This window comes from Heteronotia binoei, chromosome 10 (genome assembly GCF_032191835.1).
Source record: "Heteronotia binoei isolate CCM8104 ecotype False Entrance Well chromosome 10, APGP_CSIRO_Hbin_v1, whole genome shotgun sequence".
Classification (NCBI taxonomy): Eukaryota; Metazoa; Chordata; class Lepidosauria; order Squamata; family Gekkonidae; genus Heteronotia; species Heteronotia binoei.
The window spans coordinates 32308313-32333702 of record NC_083232.1 but is presented as its reverse complement, the minus strand read 5'-3'; the positions used below and the strand labels follow the sequence as shown (position 1 = coordinate 32333702).

The following is a 25390-nucleotide window of genomic DNA, read 5'->3' as shown; positions in this document are numbered from 1 at the left end:
AAATTCTGTGGGAGTTATCCCTAGAAAGTGTGCTTAGAATTTCGATCATATTCAGATAAGCTGCCCTTTACATGCACACCTTCTCAGTTTCAATATACTGTTGAATTATCTAGGCAAATTTATAACTATGTATTGCCATGAAATAGTACCTGTGAATTTTTCTGTGGAGAATTTCCATTCACCAAAACTAGATAATATTCTTTTTCTTTCACAGTAGCCTTGATCCAATTTTGACTTATTGATGTAGTGATGCACATGCCTAAAACTACTTGGCACAATTGCGGAGTCCAGGAAGCAGCATCCTAAATGACACAGCAAGATCAGCCAAGTAAACAACCATGGAGTAAGAGAACACCTGGAACTTTTCATAACCAAGTGTTGAGCCTGTATAGAAATAAAAGAAACAATAAGGCCAGGATTTTAGCTCTGTTTCTTTCATTTGCAGCAAAATCATTCTTTAATGGTTTCACTTTTCACTCTAGGGTCCTCCCATTAGCTTCACTCATCTTTAAGTTTTGGATGCTAATAAACCAGCTACAAACCTCTGTTCAAAACACCCTTGGAAATTACAGAAACTGGTTAGGTCAAGGTTCTCCACCATACTCTGTCCACCAACACTTCCTTTCTAGAAAGTGGGTGGGGCCAGGCAGCGCTTTTGTCCAATAGGGCTTTTGATTGGTCACTGGAGATCTGATTGGCTGTGCAGATATTGAATACTGAAGGGTTACTAGAAGAGTTATGCATAAACTCACTCCCTGACATTTTGTTGCTGGCTCTATTTCCTGGGACACCTATTATGCAGCTGTGCCCACTACCTTGTGTCAGAATTCCAAATATGCCCACAGGCTCAAAAAGCTGAGGAGTCCTGGGTTAGACCAACAACGTGGTTTTAAAAATGGCTTTAAAACAAATTATAAAAGGAATAATCAATCAGATGCTTTTGTTCAAATCACCATTTCTACTTCAGGATTCAAAACTGTGCAAGAATGAGGATCTATTATTAAGATTTTATATTTTTACATTCAGTTGAGGGCAGCAACAGTTTGGCACTCTCATCCTCCTACACCCCCCCCCCATCCCTCCATATTCCCCTCCACCCAGGGGGCTGGTGGGAACTGAAATTCTTTCTGCCGTCTTGGAAAGTGTAGTGTTCTGTAACATATTTTAAGTATTTTTATGTGTTTTAATTTTATTATCGATCGTATCTGTTTTCTGATGTAAGCTGCCCTGAGCCCTGCTTGCATGGAAGGATGGTTTAGCGAATCAAACATAATAAACAGATGATGGATGGGTGAATAGATAGATAGACAGACAGACAGATAGATAATTCAGCTGTCTCTGATGGTAAGTATATAATGGACAGTGATTTTATCCTGATAAGGACAAATAGCAGAGCAGAAAAAAAATGACCAAATTTGGGGGAGGGGATAATGACCCTCTTTTACATTCATGAATTTTAATACCCAACTCAATATTTTTATATATCCATACTATTTTTTTTATTCATACAAACAGAAAACTTAAAGGGTTGTAAAGGCAGTGGCTTCTTCGCATTGTTTCAGTGCCATTGTGCTTGCAACAAAATATACAGGTATTAATGATGTATACTAGCTGTTGGTATACACCAGGGGTACCTAAACTGCTTAATGTACGATCCACATAGAACAAATGTCAGATGTTTGAGAGCTGCAAGACCAGAATGTCAAATGTATGAGATCTGCAAGACAGAGAGGGAGGGAGGAAGGAGACCCTCCCCCCCCCCGCCAAAAAAAAGATGCTAGTAGTCAGTGAGTACCAACACACACAAAAGCCCTGCAAAAGGTATTTTTCAGATACACCTTTTTGGGCTCCAATACTGAGGAGAGTTCTACTGAACTCAGCAGTATTTACTTCCAAACAAACATGTCTAGGATAGGGTTGCTTCCATAGCAAAACAAGAAATGTAATGTTTTACCTCTAGGATAACTATCTGGAAGCAGGACTAAGGCCAGTATTATGCATCATATATTTAAATAAATACAAATTCAGGAACACAGCTACTCTTCAGTTCTTTCTAATCACAGAAACGGAATCTGCCTTAAAGTGAAAGTCTGGATGGTTTTAAACATGCCAGACACAAACTCACAGGTAACCCCCGTCTCCCGCAGGAAAGTGCAGGGAGGGAGATTGCTTTACCTGTGGCATGTCTGCCGGCCGCCCCGTTGGAAGAAACCTTCCTAGGCGCAACAAAGCGGCAACTCTGGGTCGCGTAAACGGAACCCTTTGTGCCCTCTTTCACCTGACAAATGCTGCGGGGCGTCGGTGGGGACCGACCGCTTCCCCGGCTGGCTTTGACTGCCTCTCAGAAGCCGCCACCTCGTCGTCCCTCCTTCTGTCAGGAACTTCCTCGGCCCATTGACTGGAGACGGAGGAGGAGGCGCTGCTGGCAGCCGCTTCCCGCTCTTCCACTTATAGCCCGGAGCCCAGACTTTCATGTCCGGGTCGACGTAATCCGCGCCTCTCCAGGAGGCGAGGCGGGACTAGCTGAGGCCGCCGCGGCAAAGCAGTCGGGCCCGGCGTGGCGGGGACGAGGCAACAGTAGCAGTCGCCGCCATGGCCCTGTCGTGGTCCCGCTGCTGCTGCTCCTGCTCGGCCCGAGCAACGCGGCCCGGCGGCCCTTGGCCCACCCGCCTGAGGCGCCCGGAGGCCAGACCGGCGGCGGTAAGTGAGCCGCGTGAGGCGGGCCTAGGGCGAATGGAGGTCACGCGGGAATGAATGGAGGAGGAAGCAGGCGCGGCCTCGGTCGGCCATTGCTTGGGCGGGAAAGGGCCGAGAACGGTGGCCTTGCTGAGCGGCGGGGAGGATGTGGGGTAAAAGACGGAGGGTTTGGGGGTAGGCCTAGAAATAATGATATGGGGGGAGGGCATTGTCGTGACTGTAATTCCTGACGGCCGGATATAGAAAAGGGCAACCCAAATGGTTATTTGCTGCTATATATCTTTTAAAGGTTTCCGAGATAAAGTAAAAAATTGACTATCCAACCCAGAGCATCTTATAAAGGAAGTTATGCATGTAAAGGAATAAACTAGAATATTAAGGTATTGTTGAGTAAGTCATAGACAACAGCACCAAGCATGTGGTGGCCGTCTGAATTTTAAAATAATAATAAGAAAACCCCGCGACGTTTTATTCCGGCTTCTCACTTCCTTCAAGGACATGGGCCTCCGTTGTTCCTAGTTAGCCCTTGAGATGTGAGTGCCTGTTCAGGAGTCACTGGTTCTTGACTGCACAGCCAGCAGTTTCCTCCTGAGGCATGGTGATTGGATGCTTTATGGTTTATTACAAAAATGTGGTTTTCATTTATTGTTTCCTGCACTGGGTACATGAGCACATGAAGCTGCCTTATACTTGGTCCATCAAAGCCAGTGTTGTCTCCCCAGACTGGCAGCGGCTCTTCAGAGTCTCAGACTGAGGTCTTTCACATCACCTCCTATCTGATCCTTTTAACTGGTGATGCCAGGGATTGAACCTGGGACCTCCTGCATGTCAAGCAGATGCTCTACCACCAAGACACAGGTCCATATATTAGGAAGAAAGATGTTTGTTTAATTTATGTTTATTTAAATTAAACCCACAGAAACCTCTCTAACCTCTATGTTTATTTAAATTAAACCCACAGAAACCTTATGTGTTATGACATTTTGTAAAAATCTGGGGGAGTGGAGTCCTGTGAATTATTCCTTATACTTATTGATTCGCTTATCACAATACCCACTGACAAGTTCCCATGAAATTTCCAGATGCAGTAGAACCCTGCAGGAGATGAAGCAATAGGCAGAAAGCAGGAAGCGAAATATTAGGAACTGAAAGGCGAAAAACGTGTATTGGAGACTATGCCATGGTGCTGTCCTTCAGTTTTTTTTCTGCCCTTCAGTTTATCCTCACAGTGTGAGATTTTTCAAGACCCTGTGAGATCTGGGCAGCTATTCCATAGCATTGTGTGGAGCATGTTTGCCCAATTAAGTTGCTTGCAGACACTGCTTGTCACAGAGTGCTCTGGTGAAGTATCTGAGAGTCCCATGTTGCTACAGTTTCTTGGATGAGCTTCACCTTCTCCATCCTGATGATGTGGGAGTTTCTTGCAACTATTCCTCCTATAGCCCACTCTGTGGATTTCTTTCTAAAGAGAGACTGACCATTTAGGGATATGGTAAATGTCTCTATGAGAGAGGTAATTCTGGGGTTGTTGAAAGAGTTGTGTGCAGTGAATCCAAGGCCAAACTCCTCAGGAAGAGTATACCCAAGAGCACATCTCTGCCTAAGAGAAAGTCACTGAGAAACCCCTTGTTCGAGGGCTATTTCATTTAATTTGTTTAAATACTGCTTAATTCCTCTGGTTACACAAGAACTTACGCTCCTTTCCTTGTGCTCAGAGTTTGCACAACATACTTCCACAAATAAAGGAAAACGCCCTGCAAGTTTAGTATTGTTTGAACCGGAAAAGAATTGCATAAGTTTCTTTGCCTACATGAAGAAGCATGTTGCAAGTTCTTGAATACCAGAATAAAGGAATAAAATGAACACTTTTGTCTCTTTGACTGTATCACGGCTTGTAAAATACCTAATAATTGGTGGAACAAAGCAGGAATCAAGTTCACCTTTAAGACCAACCAATTTTTATTCAGAACGTAAGCTTTCATGCGCTGTCTTAAGCACACTTCATCAGACGAGGGGATCAGGTCTGATGAAGTGTGCTTAAAAGAGCGCACAAAAACTTACATTCTGAATAAAAATTGGTTGGTCTTAAAGGTACAACTTGATTCCTGCTTTGTTCTACTGCTTCAGACCAACACGGCTGCCCACTTGGATCTATCTAATAATTGGTGGTGAGTGATAATTGCTGCCAGACAAGGATGCTTCATTAAATCTGTAGAGTGTCTTTTCTTCCCCTTGCTGGTCCAGGTGTTCACTATGTTATAACCCAGGTACATAGCCTTAATTGCAAAGCTGCATTTTGTAGACTTATTTACAAAGCTAGTTCTGTAATATGGGAACATAGTTCAGTGCTAGAACATGTGCACTGTATGTAGCAGGTTTCCAATTCAACTAAGGGCATTTCCAGTTAAAGCAGTGATTTTGGACAGGGGTCATACAGTTCCCAAGGGGGTAATCCTCCAAAGCTAAAAGGACATTGAACCTGTGTAAGTGGGGAACATTCACTTTTTAACAGTCCCTTCTCTCCACTGCAATGGCTTCTGAGAGTCAGCACAGGAGTTGTTTTATATGTGTCCCTAAAATAAGAGTATAGTCAGCACAAGGTGAATATCAAGGGGAAGGGCATTCTATAGATGAGATGCCAGCATTGAAAAAGCCCTGCTTCTGGTTGCCACCTGCCTCACCTCTGCAGCTGGGGGCACAGAGAGTAGAGTATTTTAATTGACAGACTGAACAGTACAGGAAGAGGTGATCCTTACATATCTGCATATAAACAGTCACTCTCTTTTTTTAACTGCCTGCAGATATCTGATTTTTCTGGGGGACGTTTGGGTCTGTCCTTTCCGAAACTCAATAGTATATTTTGGCGGTAAGTTGTAAATTCTTTATTACACCATAGAAATGCAATTAAGTGAGTTTCTGTTGGCCTGACTCAGTATTTGTAGAAGTCTGTCTGTTATGAACACAGACTTGAGCCATAGTACCCTCCCTTTCCTTTTTGGTGGCTTATGGGACCTAGTAGTTGAACATTTTTCTTTTGCATGCATAATACTGTATGTTTAGTATAACTGATTTAGAGATTTTCCTGTACATCTTATTGAAATGAAATAATGCACAAGAGTAGTATTACATTTACAGTATAGCTATAACTTTCAAGCTGCATGACTAGATATATTGCACTCCTTGAAAGTTATGAATGTTTAGCAGTGTACAGTCCGGTTGATGTTATTAAAGCAAGGGAGTAAGTATCCTCTGTGCTGAGTGCCCAAACTGTTATCAAAGGGTACAGAACTGCTTATCCCATGTTTCTTTTTGATAACATTTAATGCAAGCATGTAAGGTAATGCCATCATGCTTTGCATCTCCCTATTTCCACCTCATGTTTTTGGAGGAATTGGGAGAAACAGACAGTACAGTGGGGTGACATCTTGTAAAACCTTGCAAGAGTGCAACACATTGGTGGCTCCATGTTCTTGCAAAGTGAGAGTCCTCACTTTAGTTCCTGTGGTGCAGTAATCATGACATCCTTGAACTGAACTGCTTAAGATGGCTCTGTAACACAAGGAACCTCTTGCCTCCAAACAAAACTACATCAAATAGTTCCTCCTTGTGCTCTCTTCTCTTATTTGTTTCTGGTCAGTGATTAGATGAGGAGCAAGATAAGGGAATAAATATTGAGTTTAATGCTGGATTTATTTCACTGTATACAAATTCCACCTTGTTCAAAATTCCATGGATGAAAGGAGAGCAATATTTTTTCCTGATTTCCCCCACTTCCTGCAGCAGAGCTTTGACTCATCTTTTGTGCTTTTCCAGGGAGGGTGTGAAAATCCCTGAAATTTGAACGGGGTAGGAGAATAAAAATCACATTTCAGAAATCTCTTTTGTCTGTAAAAATTCTCCACTGGATCCAACCCTATTATTCAATTAGGAATGGCCAAAAAGATTAAATATGAGGGGGGGTTTTGGAGGAAGGAAACTTTAGGATCCATATTAGTGGAACAGAGGTGTAGGATCCAGTCTGAGGAAGAGTAACAAGTTTATGATACCTGGAAAATCGTTATGATACTTGGAAAATTGTTTTCTCAGCTTTAATATAATATCTAAGTTTGCAGTCTGAATGAAGATGTTGATTATCACGATGATCTTAAAGTACCTTATAAGAAATTATGTCATTTCTTCTTTGAGTTACTTAGAAAGAATAAAGTGTTCTAAATACATTTTCAAAAATAAGAACATTTCAGAATTGTAAATGCTTTATGACTTTCTCAATGAGTTTAATGTCTAAATTCTTTCAAACAGTATTGTTGCCAGATTTCATCATACAACAGCACAAGCACACAGCTGTGGTAAAATGGTTAGTGATGAAAAATATAAGGATCCTTTTAAACTTGGAAGGAAAGACTTGAAGAATCTCTATGAAGATATTAAAAAGGTGAGCTGGCTTTGCTGAATGAACAAATGAATGATTTGAAGGAGTCTAATGTTTAATCATTTTATACATTTAGCACACAACTCTATAGGTACTTTTTTGGTTGTTTACAGGAATTATGGGTGTCGACTACAGAACTGAAGGAAATGTGTGAATATTACTTTGATGGGAAGGGGAAGGCATTTCGACCTGTGATTGTGGTGCTAATGGCTCGGGCGTGCAATTTTCATCATAGCAAATCTGAGTAAGTCCCAAAACTGGGTTCTTTTTGAAGGTCTTAAGACATCAGGCATAGTTTCCTTGCCTTAAAAAAACCAAACAAATTACTTGCTATGTCCTGTGCTTAACCTCAGATCTTCTGAGCTAGATGTCTATTGGCAATGGTTGTTTCCAGTTAAACATTGGGGTGCAGACATGCATTTATATGGGTTGTTGCCTTGTTTCGCAGCATGTGTTCACCATCGAAGCCGTGAGGACCTTGGAAATGCGATGGTCAGAAAGGGTTAGCTGTTCCTAATTGCTGTCCTTTGTGGATGGATTTATGAAATATGAATAAATAGAAAAATATGAATAAATGGAAGCGCTTGGTCCAAAGCAGCTGTGCACTTTCTTGGAAACTGACCAACTGATGCATCTTTGTGTGGTTCTGCTTCCGAAGAGGAGGATTTCAGAGGCACTCCTGAATTAGGGAAAATGAGCCAGCATGTGTTTCTGCACTGTATCCACAAGCAGAACTGGCAGCAGTTGCTTGCTTTTGACCTTCAGACAACCAGAAATTTATACTCCAGGGAGAGGAGGGACTAGAAATTCAATAAATAAATAAATAAACAACATGCAGATTTTGAAATTGTTCTGAATAGCTGCTTGAACCAGGTGAGCTATGGACTACAACTTAGCTACAGGTAGGCTTTGTAGAATCCCTTCTTGCTGGGAAGGAGTTATTTATGCCACATAAAATAGAATTTGTGGGATTCGTGATGGTTCTAATTTAGTAATATCAGGGTGACCTTAAAAAGCAGGTCAGTCAGAAGCCAAGGTATGGAAAACCTATTATTCCTGTAAAATATAAACTGGTTTTTCTCATGATAAAAAGGGGAAGTAAAACTTTGGCTTTAGAACATACTAGATAAACCTTTAATTCTCCAAAAATAGTCTTAATAGGTTTGGAAATGGTCATTCTTAAACATGGTTGTTCGGACAATAGCAAAGGGAGCTAACTGAATTTTTCTCTTGCATTCTCAGAGCAGATTTGTTCTAAAAAATTCCCTAACATTCCTGGGATAAATAGCAATTACCCCAAGAGCCTAACAATTTTTTTTAGAAGTGACAATTTGAGACTTGTGAGGTTCTTTTCCTGTGTCATTACTTACTGTTAATCTCAATTGTGTAACTGGGGTGTGGCCATTTTTCTGCACTCAACAGAGAGGAAGGCTTTAAGTTCCCTTACCTTCTGAGCCTTCATTTAGTGCCTGTTTTGCACAATAAAAAAAAAAGCACAGAACTGTCACTGACTGTAATTTGTGCCTGGGTTATTTTCTTGCTATGAGGATGATATATTTTATTTTATTTCATCTGCTGAACTGATAAAATAAGCATTTGAAATGAAGACCCAAGCATTTGAAATGAAAGACTGCTTGGATTGGATGAAGGCTATTGACAAAGATAGCAAAGATTACCCCACTGGGTAAGAAGTCATTGGGCCAAATAAATATGCCTGTTATTCTACTGCATAAAACAGTATTGTGCTCTTAGCTATATGAACATTTTTCTGAACAGTTCTATGGGATCAATTAACTTGCTGTCCCTTGTAACTCTATTACTTTGATTGTTGAGGAGTCTGTAGGTTTTGCTAATGAGCTTTCATAGTGGAATAGAAAGCAGTTTGTTAGACAACTGAGCCAAACAATTTGTTCCCTGCAGTGGTCAGCCAGCTTCCCTGGGGAGGTTCATTGTGAAGGCTGGTGGTGATAACCATCTGCCGTTTGCTCCTGTCCTCTGGTAATGAGAGGCATATTGCACCTCACTGCAGTGCCTGTCTCTCATGGTTCATATTTCACAGTGAATTTGTAAATGATGCTTTGGTTAATCTTTCTAAAAGCTGTTTCGTGCTAGTAACAATCTCAGCATCTCGTGAGAGAAAATTCCATTGGTCGTCTTCTACCAGCTGTTCCTCAGCTTGTTGGATAAAATTCTAAGTAAGAGATAGTAAACTTTCTCTTGTGTGTCTGTACTTCCTCCCTATGTCTACTCTGGGAAATGACCCAAATCAGAAATAATGTTGAATGTTTATGTTGCCTTTGGTGCTTGTAAGAGCAAAGTGCTCCATATCACTTGTAAGGAATGTTAAGACTAAGTTTGGAAAAATAAGTGGAGCATAGAGCCGCTCAACCCCAAAATATGTATTGTCATTATACTAGAAGATGCCACTAACTATTGTGGGTTCGATATCCTTCTGGTGCTGACAAAGGTGGTTGAATATTTTTGTCTTGCTTAGCTACTGCCTTCCTCCCCCTACCCCATTTTAGGGAAGTGCAGGCAAGTCAGCGCTCCATAGCTGTCATTGCAGAGATGATCCACACGGCTACTCTAGTTCATGATGATGTCATTGATGATGCAAACTCACGAAGAGGAAAACTGACTGTTAATCAAATATGGGGGGAAAGAAAGGTGAGTGTGTCAGTAATTGTATGAATTTCTCTTGTAATTTTTTTGGAGGGTAGGGGGAGATGATTAAATAAGAGTGCTAATATCTAGAAAAGTATAAATCAGTGTGCATGACACAGTGAGCTAAAATGTGTAGGAAGCAGGTTTTGTCTTTTACTTTAAAGATCTGTAGAATAGATGGCCTGTTTAGATGGACCTGCACATTATGTGCAGCTGCAGCCATGCTGAACTAAAGTTGGCTATACTTAGTCAAAACTGGAGCACAGTCCAGCCAAAGAAAAGTCCTGCTAAGTCCTGTTGAAGGGCCAAGGCTTAGTTATGGTGTTCATGCATTGCATGAGAAGGCCCTGGTTCACTCACTTGTATCTCCAATTCAAGATTTCTCTCTGCTAGATATTGATTTAGAATTAATGGTTTAACTCTGCGTAAGGCTGCTTCTTCATGCATTCAGAATTAAGCACGTCAGATTCACATTGATTATGACTGGAGACGTAGAACTTGAATCTAAATGTCTCCCATGGACATTGTGATGGGACTTCAAAAGTGCTTGATTTTGGCTTGATTGCAGCCACACAAAATACACATTCTACCATCCTCTGCCAAGCTCCATCAGGGCCCTGCAGGATCTTATGCAGTTCCTCAGGGCCTATAAGGCAGAGAAGTTATGCTAGGCTTTCAACTGAGGACAGGGCCAGTTCCATCTCAAACTGGCACCTTGTTTGTTCACTTCAGCTTCCCCCACCCTAGAAGTAGCTGGCAGTCTGCAATTCAGATAGACATATCATTCACCATCTGTTTTTTACTATGTTCTAACCTTTGGTATGTTTTTAAATTATGTTTTTACTGTAATTGCTTCACTGTAATTGTTTTTAATATGTTGTACATCACCCAGAACCCTGCTGTGGCAGGGATTGGGCAATCCATAAATTTAACAAATCAAACAAACATGGCATAAGTTTTATAGTCAGTAAAATTTTGAAGCATAGCCATAGGCATCAAAATGTGTACATGTCAAATCTTTGGACCTATATATCCATGCTTCGACCTATAAACTGTTGCCTGGGTCCTGTCAAAAATATAAAGGCACATTTTTTACCAGTTCTCTTTCCCTTCCAGCAGCTTTCCAGTTCTCCCCTTATGCTGCTCTTGGAGGCAGTCTTTCAGGGGCTATTTTGGGCTGCAGTGGGAAGGAAGAGGTGGGGAGGTTATCCTTCCATGCACACAATTTAGATGGAATCCAGGCTTTGTTCAGCAGTCTTCACCCCAACCACCCTGTATACCTGTCCTGGAATCCTTGATATTTTCATGTCAGAATAAGCAGCCTACAGTACTATTTCATAGCAGAGTTGCAGCCTTTTAAGTCTGATGAAATCAAAGGATTTGGAAAGATGTAAATCTGCTTAGGGATGATATTGGTAACCACCTAGTGTGTAGAGTTCAGTTCATCCAGATCTCTGCCTCCATGCTTTTGAGAGCTGGAATTGGGCAGATTCTCTAGTGGGATGTTGAATGTGAAGATGCCAGCAGGCCTGGGGGCAGAGCAAGAGTGATGGTGAATGTGAAAGGCACGATTCTGACCCCATCCCACATGACATGTTACAACTCATGTTAGGGCCACTTGTGAACAGTGTTTAATCTCCTTGAGCGTGGTTTCTATAATATGTTTTTCATGTTCCTGTGGAAAAAGCTTTTATACCTGCAGGTGAATTTTTGCATGTTAAAATATTAAACACTCTGCCCAGTGAACAGGCTAGAAACTGTTATCTATGCTTTCTTAAATGGAAAAAAAACCCCCTATAGGTAGTCTGCTTTTCAGAGTGCTTCTAAATGTCTTACATTTGGGGAATGCTAGGGAAACATTTTTGCAACTTTCTCATGAACACAGGTAAAGTCAAGATTGTATCTTGCAGCCCTGACCTGGATAGCCCAGGCAAGCCCAATCTCATCAGATCTTAGAAGCCAAGCAGGGCTGACCCTGGCAAGTAGTTGGATGGGAGACCTCCTTGGAATACCAGGACCAGGAGGAAGAGGCAGGCTGTATCAAGCCACTTCTCTGAATGTCCTCTATGCCCCAGTAGGGGTCACCAGAAGTCACCATGACTTCCAAGCACGCATGTGCATGCACACAAAATTTTAAAAAAATACCCCCCCCCCTTCAAAGAGGGATTGTGTCCTGCCAGTACTCTCCTGGAAAATGGAACCTTTGAGAATTAAGCTTGGAGAGGAGGTTTAGCCAAGACTTCAGTAATAACTAAAAATTATCAGTTCCCTCCTCTCAGATGTTGCTATCCTGGGGAAATGTTCTTACCTTTTATTTCCGGTTCTTGGAGCACTGTCTCTCCTTTATCTCATGAAAGATTACCCTTTACAGAGAAAATGAAACCAATCATCCTCTCTTTTCTCTAGAATGCAGCTGCCCTGAAACACATGCATAGACGTTCCTCACCTCTTAACACAATAAACTCCTCTTGGCTGAACAGAAGGATGCTACCTCAATTCTGTCCTAAAGAAAATGAACAGTGAATAAATATTTTACAAGGAGCCTCTAAAAGCTGCTTTTGGTCTTCCAGCAGTGGCAGATAAACTGGCTAACTTTTATGCTGCTGGCAAATGTGCTCTGTCATCCAAAAACAGAAGACTGCCTATACACATGTACAAAGAGAATGCATTAATTAAGTTTCTGAACTAAGTGTTGGTGTTTTTCATTCTGTATTAATGAGGGGGAGGAAATAAGTTACATGTTGTAACATATAGTGCAGCAACAACAGAAATGCTCAAAGGTGACTCTTTATCTTCCAGGCAGTTCTAGCTGGTGATTTTATCCTTTCTGCAGCATCTCTAGCTTTAGCACGTGTTGGAAACACAACCATTGTTTCTGTGCTAACCCAGGTGATTGAGGATCTGGTGCGTGGTAAGGCTTTTTAACAATGTAGCTAGATTCAATTGATGCATTTGTCTAAGGAACCAGGTAACTGACATGGTTGATATTTACATGTTTTTAATAGGTGAATTTCTTCAGCTGGGTTCCAAAGAAAATGAAACACAGAGATTTGCTCACTACCTCGAAAAAACATTCAAGAAGACTGCAAGTCTTATAGCAAACAGCTGTAAAGCAGTATGTACGTTCCGTCTCTCCTGTTAATATACTGTGACGCAGGGGAGGGAAAACTGACTGTACTGTTCCTCCAGTTTTTGTTAGTTTATGGGACAAAGAAGAACATATTATTTGCTTCCTATTACTGAGATTATAACCCTAAAAATCTGCAAGCCCCTCCAATCTGTTGCTCTACTCAGAAGGCCTGTAATTTTCTTCCCTTTTTTGCTTCTCAGTGTTCAAGATATGCTCACCTGTGTGTGTTCCTGCTTGAATGGCAGTATGCATTTGCAGTGAACTTCATGTCCCATCTGTTAGAATGGGATGAAGGGATGCCTTCCTTAAAATGGAGGAATGGGGAGTGATGTAAGCAGCTTTGGGTCCCCATTGGGGAGAAAGTTGAGCTGTAAATGAATAAAGAAAAAAAATCCATACTTCCCCAAATAATCTGTTTTGTAGAAACTTCTTAGGTACAAAATTGTCCCAAAGATGTTCTTGGTCTTATCCTTAAACATGAATGTGATGTAGTAGTATATCATGCATGTGCCAGGGCTTACTCATACAACTTGTTTATAAAAAAATGGATAGTGATTGTAAAAGTGGTCCTTTTGAACACTCTGGCATGAGTAAGAGATGACACATATAAAATGTGTATGTATAAAATGTGGTCACAAGACTAGTTCACCACTCCAGCAACTTGCAAAGAGCCATTTTGTGACATCAACTTAAGTATATGAAAATGGATGTATGTTGGTTGGGTTCACATGAAACAGTCCCCAGTTCAGCACTGTGCTTCTCTGTTTGCATTGTTTTGGGAAAGATGGATACTTTGTATGAAGGAGAAAGTGAACATTGTTCCACCAAACATGGTATTATGATAGTTGAGGCCCAAGTTGTAATTTGACACTTCATACCTTTCGTCTGCTTCTCCCTTGTGTGGTCAGTGACAGAAGGGGTATGGGAGACTACACTCATAAAAATGATAAATAGAAGCAAGTGAAGAAGAATTCCTCAGGGTAGCATAACATCTATCTCTTGCAGGTTCCTGAGTTTATCATATATGTGCCACCAGTAGATGTCAATTTTTCACTGCATTGCTGTTTGACACGTAGTATGTAGCTCTAATGCTGCATCTCTTTGTCCCCAGCCTGTCTTTACAATGCAACGTGTAGCCATCATGAATATTTAATATATTCAGTCAATATTCAGAGTTGAAATATATATTTAATATGGCAGTTCTTTTGGGCACTTTATTTTCTAAAAGAGCTGGTTTTGTATGTGCCTGGATAAATAAGCATCCAGGACTAAGGGAGGTTAGGAGTGGGGCGTTTCCTATTGCGAATGTGCTGCGCTGCTCAAATGAACAATGGATACTAACAAGAGTCTGCGTTTCTCTTTCAGGTGTCCATTCTGGGCTGCCCTGATCCCAAAGTTCATGAGATCGCATACCAATATGGGAAAAATGTCGGCATAGCATTTCAGGTATTGTGATGAATACCATGTCATGAAATACGCTACACTATAGCAAATTAGTTTCTTGAATATAATGGCTTCTCAAGAATTTTGAAATGGCGATGAATTCATCCACTTATTTGATCCTTGCTAGTTAGATATTATATACTATTGTAACAACGCTTGTATATTTTTTTCTTTTCCAGTTAATAGATGATGTGTTGGATTTTACAGCATGCTCCAGTCAGCTAGGGAAGCCAGCCTCAGCAGACCTTAAGCTTGGAATAGCCACCGGCCCTGTCTTATTTGCTTGTCAGCAGGTAGGATTAACAAAGATGCTCTCTTTCTGTATCACCCTGAAAAAAATAAATACTACTGATGGTTAATAGTGTTGTGCTGAAATTTAAAGACTGGCCTTTAGCTGACTTCAGCAGTTTGTGCTGGAAAAGTGTTTTCCTCTTGCAGTTCCAGTCATTTTGCACTCTGATAATTTCAGATACTTTTTTGGCAGGGGTTCCAATTTTTTGTGTGATCCTAGTCCTGTTGCATTATTTGTGGATGTCTCATAGTATTGATGGCTTGGATGGAAAGATTTTCACCTGAAAGTGTGACTCTCTTATTTCCCCTTCCAGTGCAGCCCAAAATGCTAATCTTGGAAAATCCCATTGGGGGGGGGGGTATTTTGGGTACACAGAAATCCTTCCAACAAACACGTTTTATTTTATTACATTTGTATCCCACCCTCCCCTGACCGACTCAGGGTGACTAACAACAATAAAAACAACATAATGCTAAAATAAAATCACAAAAAAATCATTAAATGTTGGTAGATCCAAGCCATTATTTTTGATGGAACAAAAGCTATAAGTTAGGAGGGGGGGATATTTTCTCACTGCCTTTTGTGTTCCGCTATGCTCTTGTTTCTTGGAGAGAGAGATTACTTAATTTTTGTCTCCTTCACTTAGTTTCCAGAAATCAATGCTATGATAATGAGGCGATTTAGTTTGCCTGGAGATGTTGAACGTGCACATGAATGTGTTTTCCAGGTAAGGCTAATACAAAATAAAATACCAATTCCCACTTTTATATGATTCACCTAAATAATAACCAATGTAATACTTGGCTGAAACAACTCCATCTAAATGTAGAATTTCTAGTCCTCTACTAACTTCAAAAGGGCATCCCTTGCACACTTTTTAAGCTATGAATTTGATTCTAGCCTTTGCTGCTGTAGAAGTTTGTTTTATGAAGTCTTAATACTGAACGTTTCTTGAAATCTGCCTATTTCTACAATGATTTGAAAAATGAACTTTAGAATGCCCATTTACAAGCATTTACCACCCCCTGCGGTCCATGCTGTTCACAGGTGAGAGGTGGTCCCATGTTCCCTAGAAGCAGCATTGAAGTCTCACTCCAGTGCAGGAATGTCAGACATGAAGCTGCCTTATACTGAATCAGACACTTGTTCCATCAAAGTCAGTATTGTCTACTGGCAGCAGCTCTCCAAGGTGTCATGCACAGATCTTTCCCATCAACTACTGCCTTGTCCTAACTGGAGATGTTGGGGATTGAACCTGGGACCTGATGCATGCCAAGCAGATGCTCTGCCAATGAGCCACAGCCCCTCCTGTCAATGGAGATTCTCTGAAGGACCCAATCCCTTAAAGATGCCTAATTTAAATACATACATTCAGCCATCTAGGACTTTACTTTTAGTGCTCAGTTTCTAGATATGGACAGCACTTTGAGAAATATCAGATATGTATAACAGTAAATGTAATTACATCAAGCTAGAGCGTATTAAAACATTATCAATGTATATTCACACAGGGTTCAAAAATGTTAAACTGCAGTGGTAAACTGTAAAATTAAGCACAGAGTCTAAAAAGTTCTCTGTCTTTTCTTCTAGAGCGATGGTCTACAGCAGACTACCTACCTCGCCCAACGCTATTGCCATAAGGCTATTCAAGAAATCAGCAAACTCCGGCCGTCCCCAGAAAGAGATGCCCTCATACAGCTGGCAGAAATGGTCCTTTCACGAGACAAATGACCCTGCCCCTCCTTCCACTCGTTCTGGCAGCTATTTACCAGACTGTGCCTAAATCTACACTTCAAACCATCTTAGTTTGCTTCCAATGCAGTTATGATTTTTTTTTAATTACCTTTCACTTTTTTCCTAAAATATGAAGAAATGATATTGAAGGAAGCCATATAAAATGATGAAATTCCAGCCCATGAAACTGATAAATGCCTCACGGCTATTTTTTGATGTGGTGGGATTTTTGTCTTGTGTAGGCAACTGTTTACATTGTTCACTGTCAACACCCAAGGCCATAATGAGAATAAATACAATCAATGTGTTGAAAATCACTTTTACAAATCTCTGGTGTGTTGGCTCTTTGTCACAAAATAGCTTGACAATGACCTTAATTGCCTATTAGAATGTCAGAGTACCCAAAATGTTAAAGGAGACTGGTTTATTATAAAAGACTGTACATAAATTTTGTAATTAAACAGGTTATATATACAAATTAAAAGAAGCTGTTCCAGTTTATAAATGAAATACAGATAGGTTTTACTAGTTGCTAATGATGATTTCAGAAAATTACAAATGAACAAATACGAAAAAGCAAGAAAGCATTTAATAAAATTAGGTTCATTTAAGGTAAGAAGGCAAGGGAATGTTTCAATATTTAATGTCACTAGAAAATGAGCGATAACTGCAACCAATCACATGTCCAATGTACCTGATTTCTCACCATGTAAGTGTTTAATACCCAGAAGGCCAGTGCTTAAATTCCAAAATAAATCTTCACTACATACAGTAATCCCCTCACTAAATCGTTCTGCCTTAGATAATCTATGTAATACAAGTTTTATACAAGCTGAGACTGGACATGTCATCTGACCTCATGCTCAGTGGGGAGGGGGAACATGTCGAAAGTGCATGTGTTGTTTTTCTAAGAATAAGTCAGTGTGTTTCCCTGTAGAAGTGGGTGGGAGGCCTTCCCAGAGGAAGCTTGGATCCAGCATTATCTCTCATGCAAGACTGGTCTCCCTTTAGGCTGCCCATAGAGTCTGTATTCATGGATGGTTGTGTGAGTATGCTTTTGAAATACAGTGCTGTGGACAAATCAGTAGCAAAGATTCCCCCCAGACAGGCAATTTTTAAAAAAAAAACTTTCAGCAGGACACAAGATCTTCATAGTCTTAAGCAGACAAGGCATTAAGTGACTTGTTAAAATAGTCATTTTAGGATTGTTCTTTCACATTCTGGAAGCTGTTGAATGTGTACCTAATCTTAATGGTTTGTCTCCTGAAACGTACACCAACCACTTCATGACCACAGCCACTAGGGTTATTCCATGGGTCACTCCATTTGACAGGCAAACAGTTGTGTCCCATAAGTCTGTGTGGATGAACAACTATCAAAGCAAAAAAGTACTTTCAGGGACTGGAAGGATCCACAAATAACTCCTAGGGGTGCATTTCCTCCCAACACACATGCACATTGCTTCGCATGAAGTAATATGATAGAGGCAGGAGGTAGAGAAAGAGGCACCAGCCTGGCATCTCTTGTTCAGCTCTAATCATGCCTTAAGGCAAGGGGAAGGAGGCAACGAAGATCCCCAGTTCATGTCTGTTAAAAGATCCAAGTGCAATTCCCCCTGGCTAAGACTGCTCCCCTTAAAAATGTGCCCACCCTATAAGCGTGTTTCCCTCTCTACCAGTTCTGTGCTTCCGCAATTTAAAATGGTGACTAGCCAATGTCAAAGGTAACAATGTTGAGCCAGTTCCTGTAATAATAATTGCAGTCAAACAGTTGTGTGTGTAATTACAGTCATGGTAAACTTGCATGAATTTGATTTTCCTGGTCATGGGATGTCAAGTCCTTGACTTGCGTTAAAAGCTAGCAACCCAGCTGATAGGGGAAGGCCAACACACTAATATTGCTTTGCCAAGGTAAGCCAACAAAGTAATGGACAAGACCTTTGGTTCACTTATGTATTTATGAATGGAAAAGTCAATGCAAATTTACTCATTTAAAAAAACTCAGGTACAAATTACACATACATCATAAGACCACCCATCTTTGATTCACATGGACACCTTAGAGACTCAAATGACTCTCCGGAATAAACTTTTAGTAAAAGTACTCCAGATAAAAGATTACAACAAATTGGAAGCATCTTGGATTTTTGAAAAAAAGGATAATTCAATACATAAGTTTGTATGCATGCTTTTAAACAAATACTATAGGTTGAGGATGAGCAAGAGTCTAAACAAAGGTAGATGACCAGCACTATCAAACTTTTTGACCAGATTTTTAATGTTAGTCTAACATCATTGTTAGTTTACCATGCTGCACGGAAGGAAAAAAATAAGAAATGGCACAATTTGAATCATGAGTCATTAAATATTATATACCCTACTTCCCCAGAATATTTAGGCTGGTCATAAAAATCAACAATGCATAAGTAAATAAGCATAATCAGTAATAAAACAGTTGCTTGTTTTACAAACTGCAGAGACAAATGCTTACGGATGAACATTCAATCATACCATTTAAACAGTATGGCCTGAAAGGATGGGCACATCTTTTTTTAAAAGAGAGCATTAAGACAACTGTTAACCTTTTAGTTACCCTTTGTAAATAATTATGGCATGATTGAATACAAGACCTGACCTGAAGAAAGTACTTTTAATCCGCATAATGCATGATTGATTCAACATAGTTTCCAGGAAACAGGCCAGTCACTCGGTTGCACACTCCTTCATACCAGCCGTCATCATTCTTCTTTATAACATAAATGATTGCACCTTCCATGAATGACAGCTCATCGTCCTTGTCTTTTGAGTAATCGTATATGGCAACAACTGGAAATTGGAGACAAACCAAACATAAGCCAGTCTCATCACACAAGTTGCTTTGGGGGTCTACTCCCCCTGCTGTTTGAATAATTTCAGAAATCTATCTTGCAAATTAACCTGGTATTTAAGTTACAGCTTCTATGCACTGTTTAAGAAGTCGTAACTGAAGGGTAAAGCATATATTTTGCAAGCAGAGAGATAGCAGGGGCAATCCTGGACATTTCCAGTTAAAAGGCCCTCAGGATACAAAGCTGGGAAAGAGCTCTACCTGAAAACAATGCAGGGAATCAAAGTAGAAGATGGTAAACTGGCTAGACCTATTCAGTTCAAGACAATTTATATATTCCCCATATTTTTCTCTATGCAATAGGAGTACCATCCCCAATGGCACAACTTCTACCAACACTTCGGTGTGCGCGTGGGTGGGTGCGTGTATGTGTGTTGCGTCCTTACAGATGAAGTACATGGAATATAATACAGCCTCCTAATAGAGAAAAAGTATTCCCTGCCAAGGGGATCAAAACAGATTCTGTCATTCAAGTCAGGCAATTCCAAATTCTGTTTGATGCCAAGTGTACAGCTGGCACTAATAACAGCACAGTGCTATTTGCAACAATAAACATTCTTATTGATAAGGATTAAATCAGCAAGTTAGTTAGGAATGCAAGGCAGGTTTCCATGCTCTTTCCTTCAGCAGCAAGGTAGTGTCCCCCCAGTTTAAAAATTAAAGGTGAAAGTAAGTTCAGTTTTTATACTGTGCACTTGGATTATAAGCATCTTATAAAAGATGCTTGTTCATAAAGGAAGATCTATGAACAATACAGAAACGATAAAACAATAGTTTGTGCACTTGCAGTTTGATAATACCATACTTGGGAGGCAGCCAACGGGCAAGTCCTCATAGTCTCTCATTCACTATCTTTTTGTTCCTATTCTATGCCTAGGAACTATCTGCAATGGGCTCAAAACTCTAAATATTGATACCTGCCAGCTAGCCAAACAACACAAACCTGTACCTTCTAGCTCACAGCAAACAATGGCCAGTCCTTCTGTGTGCTTGGGGTTTACTATTTTGTGGCATGGGAAGGTTATACAACAAAGGAGAATTGGTAGTCTAAAGCAGAAAGGAACACTGCAGGGTTGGAATAGTTGCTTTCAACTAGCACCTGACAACAGAATCCTGTCATGGAGTGTTGGCTGCAAGGAGCGACTGTCATCTAAAAATAAGTATGCCAGAATTTTCCTCTTCGCAGACTAGGTTATTCATAAAGTTAATTTCTGGGAAAGGCAACCCTTCTGGAACAAGCATGATCAACTAAATACAATTTGGAGCTATTTGCCATAATGGTGGATTATGTGCAGCTCTCATTCCAGAGTGCTTGAGGGGGATACTTGAAGAATTATCTCTGTGCTTCATTTGTTCCACAATGGACCAGACCACTAGGAAAAGAATTATTATAGCTCAGTCCAGGAAGGAAATTGAGTTCCTCTTGTCTGACACTACAGTGATCAATACTGATACTGAATAAAACTTAGTTGGTCTTAAAGGTGCACTTGTCTACTGCTTTGTTCTATTGCTTCAGACCAACATGGCTGCCTACTGGGATCTAACTACAATGATCTATTAGTATCAACCCTTGAAAAACTTGTGCATGCCCATATTCAGGCTACACCAGCCATTCACTGCATAGCTACCTAGACTACAGTCATTGCCATCCTGACCCACAGATGCGCTGCAGCCAGTGTTCCCTTTAAGCTGAGTTAGTGTGAGCTAGCTCAGTTTTTTAGCCTCCAGCTCACACATTCTTGTCTTAGCTCAGGAAGATTGGCCCCAGAGCAAACTAATTTATACAGCAGCTCACAACTTTGATGCCAGTAGCTCACGAAGTAGAATTTTTGCTCCCAAGACTCCACAGCTTAAGAGGGAGCACTGGCTGCAGCTGCAAGTGGGTTGAGTTATATCAGCAACAGGCGCCAGGTTGGATCCACTCAGTTTTCTCATTCAATTTCACCTTGTTCCTTACTTTATTACTACCACTGTTCCAGCAGACTTTTGTCCATACAGGTCCCATGATCCAGAATATAATTTTTTGGGTGGACAAGAGGGATCCTCCTCCTCCCCATCCCATGGGACATCACCACAAGCCAACAGAGTACAGGTAGAGGACTGCAGCTGGATTTCTACAGTGCTGCCACTGCCCTCCTGCTCCTCCCTGGACAGTTTTTCTTACTACTTCATCTAATTGCAAGCATTCTCTCAGTTATGAACATATGAAGCTGCCTTATACTGAATCAGACCTTTGGTCCATCAAAGTCAGTATTGTCTTCTCAGACTGGCAGCGCCTCTCCAGGGTCTCAAGCTGAGGTTTTTCACACCTATTTGCCTGGACCCTTTTTAGTTGGAGATGCCAGGGATTGAACCTGGGTCCTTCTGCTTCCCAAGCAGATGCTCTACCACTGAGCCACCGTCCCTCCCCATTACCCTTGCAAGAGCTCTATAAGACGGATCTGTCTTATTACTCTCCTGCAGCTCAATGGGAGGATGACGCTGAGACAGCAGCAGCTTGCAGAAGGCCACCCAGAGAGATCACAGCAGGTTACCCCCCCCCCAAAAAAAACCAACCGGAACAGAGCTGGGCAAATAACAAGGAGTATATTTTGGAGCAAGCATCTTTACCTTTCTCAATATAGTTTTTAGGTGCCCAAGCGGGATCGCCGTCTGCATACGGATCATTATACTGCACTACTGCAGCCTCCTCATCTTCATAATCCACTGGGGGCGGAGGGGGTGGGGGCGGCGAGTCATCAAACATAGGCATCTCATCTGGCGGCGGTGGCGGTGGCGGAGTTGGACTATCAGCAACTAGAAAGTCAATGGAAACAGGGGCTCAGTCAGCTTCCTTGCAAAGAAATGCAATACCAGGTCAGCACATTTTCTACAGAAAACAAACAGCATGCAATTACAATACCATGCATGGATTAGAAACAAAATGCGCCATTATGTTAAACGCTACAGATTTACGGCTGTACACATTACTAGCAGCCACAAACTAGAGAGATGCTACTGTCAAAGCACACACGCCAAGGCAGAAGCTGATCGCTAGCAGAAATCAGAAGGGATATTTGCTCCATTGCTTTCTTGCTCCTTGTGCCAAAGATATCATAGGTTCCTATCAGAAAGAAAGAAGGTTGCTGAAGGTTGCAGTCCAGCTGTAAAGACAGCATGCTGGTGGTTTCAGTGCTATTCTGTTAGTTTTATTTTTGGTTCTGAGTTAAAAGACATTCCAGACAATCAGAGAGCCACTAGTGAGGATAGAAATTCTGGTCCTCACTGTTGCACAGTGATAAAAGTATGCTGCATCACCAGCTGAAGACCAAGTAACAGAAGACAACATAAGGTGCAGACAGCACACCCTGCAAGGTTCAGGGTGATTCACTCCAATTCTGTAAATTAACTTACAGGTTTTCTGTGGCTACAGTTCAAGCAAGACTGTGTAGCCACCTTAAAGTATCATGACAACTATCTAATTAGAGCTCCCCTCACCATCCCCTCTTAAAGTGACCAGTAAAGTACTTTGAATGTTCGCACCAGTCGTTTCTGACTCTGGGGTGACGTCGCATCACAACGTTTTCACAGCAGACTTTTTACTGGGTGGTTGCCTTCCCCAGCCATCTACACTTTCCCCCAGCAAGCTGGGTATGCATTTTACTGACCTTGGAAGGATGGAAGGCTGAGGCAACCTTGAGCCGGCTATCTGAACCCAGCTTCCACCAGGATTGAACTCAAGTCGTGAGCAGAGAGCTCGGACTGCAGTACTGCAGCTTTACCACTCTGCACACACACAAATCTCAAACATATTCCTATTAAGCATAGCATATGATGTCATGAACCCCAACAGGCCAAAAGCAGCAGAATCAATGGTCAAAGCAAAACCTTTTTAAGGCCCAATGATACCAATGCATAAAAGTCAGCGATGTGTTTAATTCTACCACTTAAAATCAATGGGATTTTACCTTTGATTCCTCTTAAGAAGAAGAATTGCAGATTTATACCCCACCCTTCTCTCTGAATCAGAGAGGCTTACAATCTCCCATATCTTCTCCCCCCACAACAGACACTCTGTGAGGTGGGTGGGGCTGAGAGGGCTCCCACAACAGCTGCCCTTTCAAGGACAACCTCTGTCAGAGCTATGGCTAACCCAAGGCTATTCCAGCAGGTACAAGTGGAGGAGTGGGGAACCAAACCTGGTTCTCCAGATAAGAGTCCACGCACTTAACCACTACACCAAACCAGCTCTCTTAATCCTGCTTTGTTTTTTCCAGGTCCCTTTTTATATACATACTACTCTGAATCATATTCATTCTAGAACCTAAATCTAGCTCAACATTTGAATTAAGTGCGAAGTAGTGTGTGTTTGTGTGGGGGGGGGGGCGGGTTTTCTGTGAAAGATGACTGTTTAGAAGATAATCCATAAAGTTCAGTGGGAACTCTTCTACCACAAACTCTACTGAATTTCCACAAGGGAATCACTGTTTCAATGCAGAATTAAGAGCTATTCCTGGTGGCTTCTACTCTAAATGCTATGGCCCTGATCCATTTAACAATAAACAGACATGCACACAAACACAACAATTCATGGACTGGATCCATTTTGTACAGGAATAGCAAAGGAGCTTTAAGAAATATGATTTTTCATCAGGTTTCTTTAGTTTTAGCAGAAAAGAGAATTATATTAAGAAACAAGTATCTCAGTTAATGAAAATACGCATAAAACCACCCCTGGATTTATTGAGCGGTATGTTTTTAAAACTAGAAACTAATGAAACCTTTCTAATAACAATAACTCAGCTCCTTGTTACAACATGCCCCCAAAAACTCAGGTTAACATAACTGAGAAGACCAGAAGAAGCCATATAGTAAAGCTGATGACTACATTCCCTTCATTTAGTTAGTGAAATTTTAACTGCTTGATTTCAACATGTCATTAAACAGCTTCAATTTGTTTTCTATTTATTCAGTGTCTTAAACTACTGTAGGAAGAAATGTGGAACTGGCTGGATTAATCTGAAACATGAAATGGATGCCTTAACAGCTCCTTAACTGTAGAGCAGAGCCACGGTTGAGTTCAGTTTTGCATATGAATTTAACATGAGCCAGTAGACTCTTTGCTGCTCTGAAATTCTGGAATCAGCTTCAGAGGCTCAGGAGAAATTTAACGCATCTATGACAGGAACACATCACTGTCAAAAAGAGGATAGGAGTCTTTTAAGATATGTAAAGATTTAACCGTCACCAAAAGCAGAGTCCAGCAGCACTTCAAGAGACCAATGAGATTTTCGGGATATAAGCTTTTGAGAGTCAAGTAATATTGGAATCAGTATCTGACAAAGGAAGATTTGACTCACAAAGCTTAAACCCTGAAAATCTTGTTGCTCTCTGGACTCAAATCTTGTTCAATCAGTATTGTTCATCTAAAAGTTGCCAGCTTCGTAACTGCAGAGGTGTCCGTAGCAATACTTGGTGGTCATGGCTTCCTTTCCCTGAACCAACCCCTCCTGCCCATCTCAGAGGCCTTCAAAGAAAACTAATCTGTGACCAGGATTCCAAGGTTCACTTCAGTGTGGCTTCATCTGGTTAAGAATCCTAGCTGCAAGGAAGGGAAGGGTGTTCAGGTGATTGACTTTTAGGCATCCTGACTAACTGTAGTTAGCTGAAGACTTGCCATCTTCAGTCTTGGCAAGGTAAGAAGAGAAAAGGAAGGAAATGCATAAGCCCAAACATCTAATGATCTCTGCGCCAGTCACAAACAGACATTTGTTTGTGATGTATGATGCAGCATCACTCTTGCTATGATTCAAGAGCCATTACCATTGTTTTAATGTATCACAGTACCTGTTTATGCCCTACATAGCACTGTGATACAACTAGTGTATTTCCCATGTGTAGGGCTCTTTTCTTTTTAGCAGGAACACTGGCTTGGTGTCAGAGGGATGTGGCCTAATATGCAAATGAGTCCCTGCTGGGCTTTTTCCTACCAAAAAAAGCCTTCAGTGAAACAATGGTGATGTCAGGGGTGTGTCCCAATATGCAAATGAGCTCCTGTTTGGCTTTTTCTATTAAAAAGCCCTGTCTGTGCACTTCTAAAAGCAATGTATATATGTAGTTTTTAATGTGCTGCAAA

At 41.1% G+C, this 25390-nt stretch overlaps 3 protein-coding genes across 13 annotated transcripts in view; 1 reads left to right on the top strand and 2 right to left on the bottom strand.

Annotated features, from left to right (window-relative positions):
- Window positions 1-2184, bottom strand: part of LOC132578264 (protein adenylyltransferase SelO-like) — a 40380-nt gene extending 38196 nt beyond the window's left edge. Inside the window, exons 1-2 of the mRNA XM_060248188.1 lie at window positions 2176-2184; window positions 150-384 (exon numbers count right to left, since the gene is read on the bottom strand). Coding sequence (XP_060104171.1) covers window positions 150-384; window positions 2176-2184 — 244 coding nt within the window. The remainder of the gene's footprint in view (window positions 1-149; window positions 385-2175) is intronic.
- A 3301-nt stretch (window positions 2185-5485) lies between these two features.
- On the top strand, window positions 5486-16716 carry PDSS1 (decaprenyl diphosphate synthase subunit 1). The gene is made up of 10 exons (XM_060248323.1): window positions 5486-5563; window positions 6997-7129; window positions 7240-7370; window positions 9652-9793; window positions 12590-12701; window positions 12796-12905; window positions 14286-14366; window positions 14543-14656; window positions 15302-15382; window positions 16246-16716. Exons 2-10 carry the CDS (start codon window positions 7049-7051, stop codon window positions 16384-16386), a joined length of 993 nt encoding a protein of 330 aa, XP_060104306.1. The 5' UTR covers window positions 5486-5563; window positions 6997-7048; the 3' UTR covers window positions 16387-16716.
- Window positions 16717-16798: 82 nt separating this feature from the next.
- ABI1 (abl interactor 1) overlaps window positions 16799-25390 on the bottom strand; it is a 141942-nt gene continuing 133350 nt past the window's right edge. For 6 of the 11 annotated variants that reach the window (XM_060248312.1, XM_060248315.1, XM_060248314.1 and 3 more), the window contains 2 exons: window positions 21886-22071; window positions 18328-19214 (listed from right to left, as the gene is read on the bottom strand). In XM_060248312.1, coding sequence (XP_060104295.1) covers window positions 19039-19214; window positions 21886-22071 — 362 coding nt within the window. In that variant the 3' untranslated portion in view covers window positions 18328-19038. Of the gene's footprint in view, window positions 19215-21885; window positions 22072-25390 lie in introns of all 11 variants that reach the window. The other 5 variants (XM_060248319.1, XM_060248318.1, XM_060248317.1 and 2 more) reach the window with 1 other exon arrangement.